General features: G+C 50.2%; 1 protein-coding gene across 1 annotated transcript; it reads left to right on the top strand.

Moving 5' to 3' along the window:
* Nucleotides 1-4,298: 4,298 nt before the first annotated feature.
* LOC143302107 (2-phosphoxylose phosphatase 1-like) lies at nucleotides 4,299-10,941 on the top strand. The gene is made up of 3 exons (XM_076616638.1): nucleotides 4,299-4,419; nucleotides 5,419-5,616; nucleotides 9,185-10,941. Exons 1-3 carry the CDS (start codon nucleotides 4,314-4,316, stop codon nucleotides 10,423-10,425), a joined length of 1,545 nt encoding a protein of 514 aa, XP_076472753.1. The 5' UTR covers nucleotides 4,299-4,313; the 3' UTR covers nucleotides 10,426-10,941.
* Nucleotides 10,942-11,196: the final 255 nt, after the last annotated feature.

Genomic DNA, 11,196 nt, shown 5'->3' with positions numbered 1-11,196 from the left:
ACTCCAAACAACTGCTTAAGGTGTTAGTGGGGGAATGGGGAGGTGGAGGGGTGGGGTGGGGTAAACATCCTGGTCCATGCTGACTGGAACCCTTGGACATTCCTGCTTTGTCTGATGCATTAGCACCTCTCTACTGTCAGCCTGTGGTCATCTCTCTTCTGCGTTCACTCGTATGCACACGAGTGGGCTTTTACACGTATGACCGTTTTTACCCCGCCATGTAGGCAACCATACTCCATTTTCGGGGGTGTGCATGCTGGGTATGTTCTTGCTTCCATAACCCACCGAACGCTGACATGGATTACAGGATCTTTAACGTGCATATTTGATCTTCGGTCACCTCTCAAAACTTTAGAGGAAAAGTGTCTACATTATCATTATATGTTGCTGTGTTTTTTGTGGGTTTGTGTGTGTGTGTGTGTGTGTGTGTGTGTGTGTGTGACAAACTTCTGGCCAGTTTTCAAGATTTTTCTGATCTGAAAGGTGTATTGCTGTTTGATAATGATATTGTTATTTCTCACAGCATTATGTTTTGATGACCCAGGACAGGTTTCATGTCTTTGATTCTGCAGATCCAATAAAGATTTTTGTGCTTCAGTTTATAATATACATAGAACACTAACTTCCACTCTATTGTTCTATAGATCTGATAAAGATTTACACTCTTCAGTTTTTTTTAAATAGTATTATTACTGATAATGATGACACTTTACTGTCCACACAAACAAAGATTAAATCCTAACTTTCACTAGTTCAGGTTTGCATGTTTTTTGTTTTTTTTTTTTTTTTTTTTTCTCAAGGCCTGACTAAGCGCGTTGGGTTACGCTGCTGGTCAGGTATCTGCTTGGCAGATGTGGTGTAGCGTATACGGATTTGTCCGAACACAGTGATGCCTCCTTGAGCTACTGATACTGATACTGCATGGTTTGTTTGGGTTTTTTTGTACGCTTTTGTTTCCAGCCAGGCTTTCTGCCAGAAGGAGAAACCCTCTATTCCTTCAGTCCTTTAATTGTTCTGTTGTCTGTATCCCCCTCCTCTAGTACCCTCCTCCTCCCTGCCCCCCCCCCCCCCCCCCCCCACCCCACACCCCTATCCCCCAAACCCTCCCCCCCCACAAACAACACCCTCCATTCCTTCTCCTTCGCTCTCCAGGAAACCTCTTTTTGCGTGTGAGCCAGCAGTATCCGTCATGCATCCCTGTCTGTCTTTAGCAACTTTCACGGTGACGGAGCCCACTGCAGCATGTAGAGTAAAACATTAATGATGTCAATCCCGTTCGGGAGGCGTGCAGGTCTATGTGCAGGGTTATCTGCTGACAGCCCAGGGACTATCTGTTGCTGCGTGCATGTATTTGTGGGACTGCTTTGAGTCAGTGGTGGAAGGATTGTTGTGAAACGGGAACGTCCAGGTCAGAATGAGTGTTTCTGTTAGTGTTGTGGAGTGGAGCTGGGCTTGGCTGGAACTTTGGTGCTTTGTAGGATTGTCTTTTTTGTTGTTGTTGTTTGTTTGTTTTTTTTCTCTCTTTTTTTTTCACATTCATATATATATATATTTTTTTTTTCTTTTTTCTTTCTTTCTTTCTTTTTGTTCAGTTGTTTTCATTTTTGTTGGCTGGGTTGGAGTTGTTTTGTTTTATTTTTTTTCTGTGTCACTTCTTTTTTTCTTTTCTTTGTTTTATGTTTGTTTTGTTTTTTGATGTTGTCGTTTATCCGTGTGTTGTTGTTTTCATTGATTTAATCCTTCTTTCTTTCTGTCACTAGGTCATTCCCTCTTTCCCCATTTGTTTCAGTCAGACTTTCTTTCGGTTTTTATTGATGTTCATGTCTGTGGATATTTTAACTTTTATCAACTGTTTATGAAGATGACCAGAAGCAGTTGTTTTTTTTTTTTTTAATTTCTTTGTTTCTTCATTTAGATTAGTTTGTGTGCTGGGGGTTAAGTCTGCATGTTTGTTTTATCTTGTCATGTTTTCTATCCTGTGATTGAGTGACTGACTTATTGATTTATTTATTTATCTATCTGTTCAGTCATTTATTTAAATTCTTGCTTGTTCATATTTATTTTTACACTGAGAAATAGTTTCTAATAATTCTACAAAGAGAAAAGGATATTTTTTAAGATGTGTTATAATTTTTTTTTAAAGAGATCTCAGTTTCATAAAACAATATTTATAATCAAAAGCATGTAGTTATAAAATAGAAACATATTATTTCTTTTCTTTCTTTCTCTCTCTCTCTCTCTCTCTCTCTCTCTCTCTCTCTCTCTCTCTCTCTCTCTCTCTCTCTCTCTCTCTCACGTTCTCTCTCTCTCTCTTTAAATTTTTTTAAAATGTATATATATATTTTTTTTATATCGATATCTGTGTTGGTAGCATTGTCACACTGTCACAATCAGTGATTATCATACAGAAAAGCTTTCTTTAGAAATGTTTCTTTTGATTCAGACATATGCTGGTAGCATGCCATCGCCGTTGCAATCACCAGATGACTTTCAAATTTCTTTTTGTTTCTTTCTTCTTTTTTCTTTTTTTCAGGTGCATTGGTAGCATGTTAAAGCTGCTGCAATTTCTAAAAGTCAGTCATGTTTTTGTTTGTCGTTGTTTTTTCTAGTGTGTCAGTGTGTCGCAATCGTCAAATTTCTTTTCTTTTTTTTCTTTCTTTTTTTTTTTTTCTTTTTTTTTTCTCAAGGCCTGACTAAGCACGTTGGGTTAAGCTGCTGGTCAGGCATCTGCTTGGCAGATGTGGTGCAGCGTATATGGATTTGTCCGAACGCAGTGACGCCTCCTTGAGCTACTGAAACTGTTGTTTTTACAGGCGTACATGTTTCTGTCCCCTGTGGGGATGCTGGGGGTCTTTCAGTATCAGTAGCATTCCCACCTTCTGGAAATTCTGAGCTGGAAATGGCCTTTTTTTCTACTGCTGTCTCTGTTTCTGCCTTTTTTTTCTTCCTTCATCATTGTCTCCTTTTTCTGCCTTCCCAGTCCAGTCCCCTTTCTTCTTCTTCTTCTTCTGCGTTCGTAGGCTGCAACTCCCACGTTCACTCATACGTACACAAGTGGGCTTTTGCGTGTATGACCATTTTTACTCCGCCATGTAGGCAGCCATACTCTGTTTTCGGGAGTGTGCATGCTGGGTACGTTCTTGTTTCCATAACCCACCGAACGCTGACATGGATTACAGGATCTTTAACATGCGTATTTGATCTTCTGCTTGCGTATACACACGAAGGGGGTTCAGGCACTAGCAGGTCTGCACATATGTTGAGCTGGGAGATCGGAAAAATCTCCACCCTTTACCCACCAGGCACCGTTACCGAGATTTGAACCCGGGACCCTCAGATTGAAAGACCAACGCTTTAACCACTCGGCTATTGCACTCGTCCAATCCCCTTTCTTTTTTTCAAGCAAGCCTTGACACTTTTTTTTTTCTTATTTCCGCAGTCAGCGATGTACTTGTCTGTGCTGGTTTGCTCTGGCGATTAGGTAGTGAAATAGTAAACACTGGGGTGGGCACTCGCTGTCCATTCTGTAGTGGTATTTGCCTAAATGGCCTTTCTTTAAAATGTATTTTGTGTTTGGCTTTGACGTATTGTTTTTTTTTTTTCCCCTTTTATAGGTCTTTTTATAATCTGGGGATGATAAATTAAAACGGAAGGGCTGACATCCTCAGCACAGCCTTTTCTTATTTGCCCTTATGAGCTAAACAGTTAGGATAACGTGTCATGAGCTGTGCTTTGTGTGTCAGTCATTGTGGGGTTTTTGTTTAGATGTGACAGATTTGTGTTGACTTGGTTGACAGTCCTGATATGGCCCTGTGTGGTCAGCTGGACTTAGTGGAGTCTCCCATCAGACCAATGGATGAGTAGGCAGGCAGGCTTATCTGTCGGTGTGTGTCCTCATATGGGAGAAGAGGCCGATTCTGGATGCGCAGCACGTCCCACAGATGTAGCAAGAGAAAACATCTCCAGAAGTTGAGCCCTGCTTCCTTTGCTCACGCTTCTCCTTAATGGCCAGCGTTCTTCTTGTTTTCAAACGTCTTTATGCCACTAGAGCACAGCATCCTCCAGTGAGAGCAGTCAAGGGCTGTACTACAAGCAACAATACACAAATATGTTTCTAAGATGTCAGTGTGTCGCAATCGTCAAATTTCATTGATTTTTTTTTTTTTTTTTCCAGATGAGTTGGTAGCATATCGGTGCCATCGCAGTCACGGGACAAATGTCCTTCAGACGCCTGCCGACTGTCTGACTGACTGTGTGCGGTGGAAAGGAGAGGGGTGGTGGTGGTGGTGGTGGGTGATGGTGACGGGGAAACGATGGTGAGGTGGGTGAGGATGGTGATGTTCCGCCGAAAGCCGTTGACCCGCCTCCTGGCACTGGGCTTGGTGATTGTCGTCTGCATCATCGTCTACTTCTTCTTTGGTGAGGGTTGACTGACTAATTGATTGATGTGGATGTTTGATCATAGCTATAGCGCCTATCCTCGGTCAGAATCCAGGATCAAAGTGCTTTACGTTTGAGCAGCAGGTTGCCCACCTGGGTAGAGCCAACTTAGAGCTGCCTCTAGGCACCCCATTATTCATTTCCTGTATCATTTAGTCAAGGTTCAGTCATGCGTGCATGCGCACATATGTACACACACACACACACACACACACACACACACACACACACACACACACACACACACACACACACACACACACACACACACACACACACACACGCACACACGCGCGCACACACACGCACACACACACACACACACATACACACACACACACAAAAGAAGAAAAAAAAGCAATTGTTGCTTATTCAGTTTACCATCATGAAATGAAATCTTGACTTGACATGCACATGCACACACACATTATTGTCTTTTTATTTTGTTTCTTTTATTATGATTATCATCATCATCATCATCATCATCATCATCATCATCATTTCTTCTCAAGGCCTGGCTAAGCGCGTTGGGTTATGTTGCCAGTCAGGCATGTGCTTGGCAGATGTGGTGTAGCATATATGGATTTGTCTGAACGCAGTGACGCCTCCTTGAGCTACTGATACTGACACTGATACTAGCCATGCAGCCATATTTATCGTGGGCAGTTGTCCGTCAAGGAGCTATTGATGTTAGGCACCCTAAGGCCACACACCAGAGGAGACCCTGCCGTATTGCTGAGCACTTAGGTACTCAGTATTTTGCCTGTTTTGATTCAACGTGTGGATCATTTAGTGAGGAGTTGTGAGTATCGAGGTTCATGCATGGAAAACTGTTTAATGGACAATCTGTGTCCCGTTCAGAATATGGCCTTGTGCTGTCTGTATGAATTTCACGATAGGAATCTGTGTTTGTGTGTACATACAAATCGCTGTTTGACATAACCTACTTACCATATCATGTTCATTTCATGCACACAGAGTCTATGCCGGAAGCCAAGGCCAGGGTCATCGGTGAGACGCCCTACCCTCTGGTGGATGACGCCCCAGCCGGCAAGGGGTCAGGAAGGTCAAGGGGGTCAGGGGTCAAGGAGAGGTCGTGGGGTGGAAGGCCACTGGATGTGGAGCGTGTGGCGGAGTACTGCAACCTGCCGACACAGGTGGAGGAGGGGGAGGAAGGTGAGGTCAGGGCAGATAAGATAAGATAAGAATAACTTTATTATCTCCAACGGGAGAAATTTGGTCAGGTGCATTATCACAACATAGACAAGGAAACAACATGGAGACCATAACTGTAAAAGTCAACAACAGCTTTTACGAATATTACGAAGATACAAATGGGTTTGTTGCCCTATCCAAATGACTAGCGTCCAGGACACCACTCAAGGTCTAGTGGAGAGGGAGAGAGTTTCAGTTTCAGTAGCTCAAGGAGGCATCACTGCATTCAGACAAATCCATATACGCTACACCACATCTGCCAAGCAGATGCCTGACCAGCAGCGTAACCCAACGCGCTTAGTCAGGCCTTGAGAAAAAAACAACAACAAAAAAAAACATGAAAAAAGAACTACTATTACTACTAATAATAAGGCACAAAAACTTGATGGAGTCAACTATAAGCGTACAAAAAATAAATAAATAAATAAAAATGATAAAATAAAAATGATAAAAAATAAAAGATAAATAAATAAATAATAATAATTTTTAAAAAATGATAATAAATAAATAAATAATAATAATAAAATAAATAGAGGGAGAGAACGCTGGCGAGTGTGAGAATCAAACCCCTATGCTCAGATTGTCTTGCTTCCAAGGTGATTACAACTGAATCACCACTCCAGTATCTCAAATCAGAGAAATTTATCGCAACATAGACAAGTACACACTATGGTTGTGGGAAAAAAAAAAAAAAAAAACCCAAACAAGATTGAATTCATGATGAAAAACATTAATTTGATATAGCAGCATTGCATACTTTGTTCACACATTCACTCCACACATTGCAGATAATATTTCTTAATGTTAAAACAACAATAATGAAATGATATATCATTTCAAATGTACAAACATGGCACACTGTATGCACGTCGTTTATAAATATTGTAATCGTAGGACATGTATTTTATGCATTCAGATGTTGAGTGTTTGAGAGTGAGTTGAGGTGGGGGAGAGATGTTCGGTGTTGAGGGAAGGAGAGGGAGGATGAGGGCGGGGCGGGGTGGGGGGTGAGATATGCAGTGATAGGGAGGGAGAGGGAGGGTGGGAATTTGGACGTTGGGAGAGGGAGACAGGAGAGAGGGGTAATGAGATGTTGGGTGTTGAGGGAGGGAGAGGGTGGGGGGAGGGGTGAAGTGTGTGGTGATGGGGAGGGAGGGGGTGGTGGTGAAGTGTGTGGTGATGGGGAGGGAGAGGGGCGGGAGGGGTGAAGTGTGTGGTGATGGGGAGGGAGGGGGGGGGGTGAAGTGTGTGGTGATGGGGAGGGAGAGGGGGGGGGGTGAAGTGTGTGGGGAGGGAGGGGGGGGGTGAAGTGTGTGGTGATGGGGAGGGAGAGGTGGGAGGGTGAAGTGTGTGGGGAGGGAGAGGGGGGGGGTGAAGTGTGTGGTGAGGGAGAGGGGGGGGGTGAAGTGTGTGGTGATGGGGAGGGAGAGGGGGGGGGTGAAGTGTGTGGGGAGGGAGAGGGGGGGGGTGAAGTGTGTGGTGATGGGGAGGGAGAGGGGGTGGGGTGAAGTGTGTGGTGATGGGGAGGGAGAGGGGGGGGGGTGAAGTGTGTGGTGATGGGGAGGGAGAGGGGGTGGGGTGAAGTGTGTGGTGATGGGGAGGGAGAGGGGGGGGTGAAGTGTGTGGTGATGGGGAGGGAGAGGGGAGGGGGGTGAAGTGTGTGGTGATGGGGAGGGAGGGGAGGGGGGTGAAGTGTGTGGTGATGAGGAGGGAGAGGGGATGGTGGTGAAGTGTGTGGTGATGGGGAGGGAGAGGGGATGGTGGTGAAGTGTGTGGTGATGGGGAGGGAGAGGGGAGGGGGGTGAAGTGTGTGGTGATGGGGAGGGAGAGGGGGGGTGAAGTGTGTGGTGATGGGGAGGGAGAGGGGAGGGGGGTGAAGTGTGTGGTGATGGGGAGGGAGAGGGGGGGGGTGAAGTGTGTGGTGATGGGGAGGGAGAGGGGGGGGGGTGAAGTGAGTGGTGATGGGGAGGGAGAGGGGGGGGTGAAGTGTGTGGTGATGGGGAGGGAGAGGGGGGGGGGTGAAGTGTGTGGTGAGGGAGGGAGAGGGGGGGGGTGAAGTGTGTGGGATGGGAGGAGAGGGGGGGTGAAGTGTGTGGTGATGGGGAGGGAGAGGGGGGGGGTGAAGTGTGTGGTGATGGGGAGGGAGAGGGGGGGGTGAAGTGTGTGGTGATGGGGAGGGAGAGGGGAGGGGGGTGAAGTGTGTGGTGGTGGGGAGGGAGAGGGGGGGGGTGAAGTGTGTGGTGATGGGGAGGGAGAGGGGGGGTGGTGAAGTGTGTGGTGATGGGGAGGGAGAGGGGGGGTGGTGAAGTGTGTGGTGGTGGGGAGGGAGAGGGGGGGGGTGAAGTGTGTGGTGATGGGGAGGGAGAGGGGGGGGGTGAAGTGTGTGGTGATGGGGAGGGAGAGTGGGGGTGAAGTGTGTGGTGATGGGGAGGGAGAGGGGGGGTGGTGAAGTGTGTGGTGATGGGGAGGGAGGAGGGGGGGGGTGAAGTGTGTGGTGATGGGGAGGGAGAGGGGGGGTGAAGTGTGTGGTGATGGGGAGGGAGAGGGGGGGGTGAAGTGTGTGGTGATGGGGAGGGAGAGGGGGGGTGAAGTGTGTGGTGATGGGGAGGGAGAGGGGGGGGTGAAGTGTGTGGTGATGGGGAGGGAGAGGGGGGGGGTGAAGTGTGTGGTGATGGGGAGGGAGAGGGGGGGGGTGAAGTGTGTGGTGATGGGGAGGGAGAGGGGGAGGTGAAGTGTGTGGTGATGGGGAGGGAGAGGGGGGGGTGAAGTGTGTGGTGATGGGGAGGGAGAGGGGGAGGGGGGGGTGAAGTGTGTGGTGATGGGGAGGGAGAGGGGGGGAGGGGGGGGTGAAGTGTGTGGTGATGGGGAGGGAGAGGGAGGGGGGGTGAAGTGTGTGGTGATGGGGAGGGAGAGGGGGGGGTGAAGTGTGTGGTGATGGGGAGGGAGAGGGGGGGGGGTGAAGTGTGTGGTGATGGGGAGGGAGAGGGGGGGGGTGAAGTGTGTGGTGATGGGGAGGGAGGGGGGGGGTGAAGTGTGTGGTGATGGGGAGGGGTGAGGGGTGGGGGAGAGGGTGGTGTGTGTGGGGAGGGAGGGGGGGTGAAGTGTGTGGTGATTGGGAGGGAGGGGGGGTGAAGTGTGTGGTGATGGGGGAGGGGGGTGAAGTGTGTGGTGATGGGGAGGGAGAGGGGGGGGGTGAAGTGTGGTGTGGGGGGGGGTAGGGGGAGAGGGGTGAAGTGTGTGGTGATGGGGAGGGAGGGGGAGGGGGGGAGGGTGAAGTGTGGTGGTGAGGGGGGGGAGGGGGGTGAATGTGGTGGGGAGGAGGGTGTGTTGGAAGTGTGTGTGTGGAGAGAGGGAGAGGGTGGAAAATGAAATAATTACAATAAAAAATCTTGCCAACACACATCTGACTCACTCACACACACACACACACATGGTTGTTCCCCCTCCCTATCAGTTTCCTCCCCCCCCTCTCCTCACCTCATATCACAGTGAAAAAGTCAAACTAAAGAATGGCACACACATGACACAGGGGAGGCCCCAGTCGACTACCAGCTCCTCTCCGCCTTCGTCGTCATTCGCCACGGCGACCGCACCCCCATGTCCTCCTTCCTCAACGTCCCCCCACCCTCCCCGCCAGGGGGCTGCACCATGGATGCCGACTTCTTGCAGACGGTTCCAGAGTTGCGGCACTTCCTGCGAGACATGGCGGAGCAGAAGGAGCGTCAGCGGAAGCACGGGGACTTTGCCAGCTGGTCGCTGCACCCCCAGCACCAGACGTGCGGCAGTTCCCAGCTGACGGGGCAGGGCGCCCTCCAGCACCTCTTCAACGGCCTCAGCCTGAGGCGCAAGTACGGGGAGGGGTGGGGGCTGTTCTCCCCCCCTTTCTCCCCCCTGGCCCACCTGGCCGTGCACAGCACCGTCACCTCGCGGACCTACCAGAGCGCCGTGGCCTTTATCTACGGGCTCCTGCCCCGCTTCGACCTCTCCCAGGTTCACGTGCGGGCGTCCCCGAACGTGATGTTCTGTCGACCGTCGCTGGTTCCGGCGGCCTGCTGCTCCAACCTGGGCAAGCTGCGTCAGGAAGTGGACCGCGCCGTGCGTGTTCCCCGGGCCGTGGACTCCGCCTGGCAGGCAGCCATGCCCCCGCTGGCGCGCATCTTTGGGGTCAAGGTCAACAGGTTGCCGGGGCCGACGCAGCTGATTGACATCCTGCAGGGTCACGCCTGTCACAACCTGTCGCTGCCGTGCGGGGGGGAGGAAGGGGGTGGGGGCTGTGTCACGCCGACCTTGCTGGAGAAGCTGTGGGCGCTGGTGGACGGGGCGGGGCAGCGCAGTTCCCAGCAGGCCGTGTTCAACCGCTACTCCCGCACTGTCACGCACTCGCTGCTGCTGGAGATGCTGAAGAGCATGCAGGAGACCGCCCATAATCGCTCGGCCGTCAGGTTCACGCTGTACTCGGGTCACGACCTGACCATGACCCCGCTGCTCCAGACGCTGGGACTGTACGAGGGGAAGTGGCCGCCGTACGCCACGCGCCTGGTCTGGGAGCTGTACCGCCGGCGCTCGGCGCCCAGGAAACACTACCTGCGTGTGCTGCACAACGGGCGTGACATGACCTCGCGGGTCAGGTTCTGTCAGGGTCACACCGACCAGGGCATGTGTGCCTTGAAACGTTTCGAGGACTTTGTGGTGCGGGGGAACCTGGAGGTGATCGGGGTGAGTGACTCGCAGGGCCTGGAGGACTTCTGTCGCTCCAAGGTCCTGTACTGACCTGTGTGTGTGTGTGTGGTGCGTACCTTGCCTGTGGGGTGGCAAGGGAAGTATTGCTCATAATGGGTTCTGGAAATCAACCAGCCTTGTCTCCTGTAGGGGGGGGGGAAGGTCACGTCTCACAGTTATGATGCAGTGAAATCACGGTGTGAGTTGATCATCTTTTGAGAGCAGTTTCAGTTTTGAGTTTCACAGGACCTTGGTTTATCATCTCATCTGAGTGACCAGACGCTCAGTTTGATTCTCCAGCCGACGGGCGCCACAGCCGAATGGTTAAAGCGTTGGACTTTCAATCTGAGGGTCCCGGGTTCGAATCACGGTGACGGCGCCTGGTGGGTAAAGGGTGGAGATTTTTCCGATCTCCCAGGTCAACATATGTGCAGACCTGCTAGTGCCTGAACCCCCTTTGTGTGTATACGCAAGCAGAAGATCAAATACGCACGTTAAAGATCCCGTAATCCATGTCGGTGTTCGGTGGGTTATGGAAACAAGAACATACCCAGCATGCACACGCCCGAAATCGGAGTATGGCTGCCTACATGGCAGGGTAAAAACGGTCATGCATGTAAAAGCCCACTCGCGTATATGCGAGTGAACGTGGGAGTTGCAGTCCACGAACACAGAAGAAGAAGAAGAAGAAGATTCTCCAGTCAATCTTGGGAGAAAGGGTGAGAGCGGGATTCGAACCCACACTCTCACAGACTCTCTCTGTTGTTGGCAGCTGAGTGTCTGAACCATCCTCCCACCTTCCTTCCTAACACAGATCAAGGC

The sequence above is a fragment of the Babylonia areolata genome, chromosome 28, assembly GCF_041734735.1.
Source record: "Babylonia areolata isolate BAREFJ2019XMU chromosome 28, ASM4173473v1, whole genome shotgun sequence".
Lineage (NCBI taxonomy): Eukaryota > Metazoa > Mollusca > Gastropoda > Neogastropoda > Buccinidae > Babylonia > Babylonia areolata.
The sequence above is the reverse complement of the archived record's forward strand: the minus strand, read 5'-3'. Positions and strand labels throughout refer to the sequence as shown.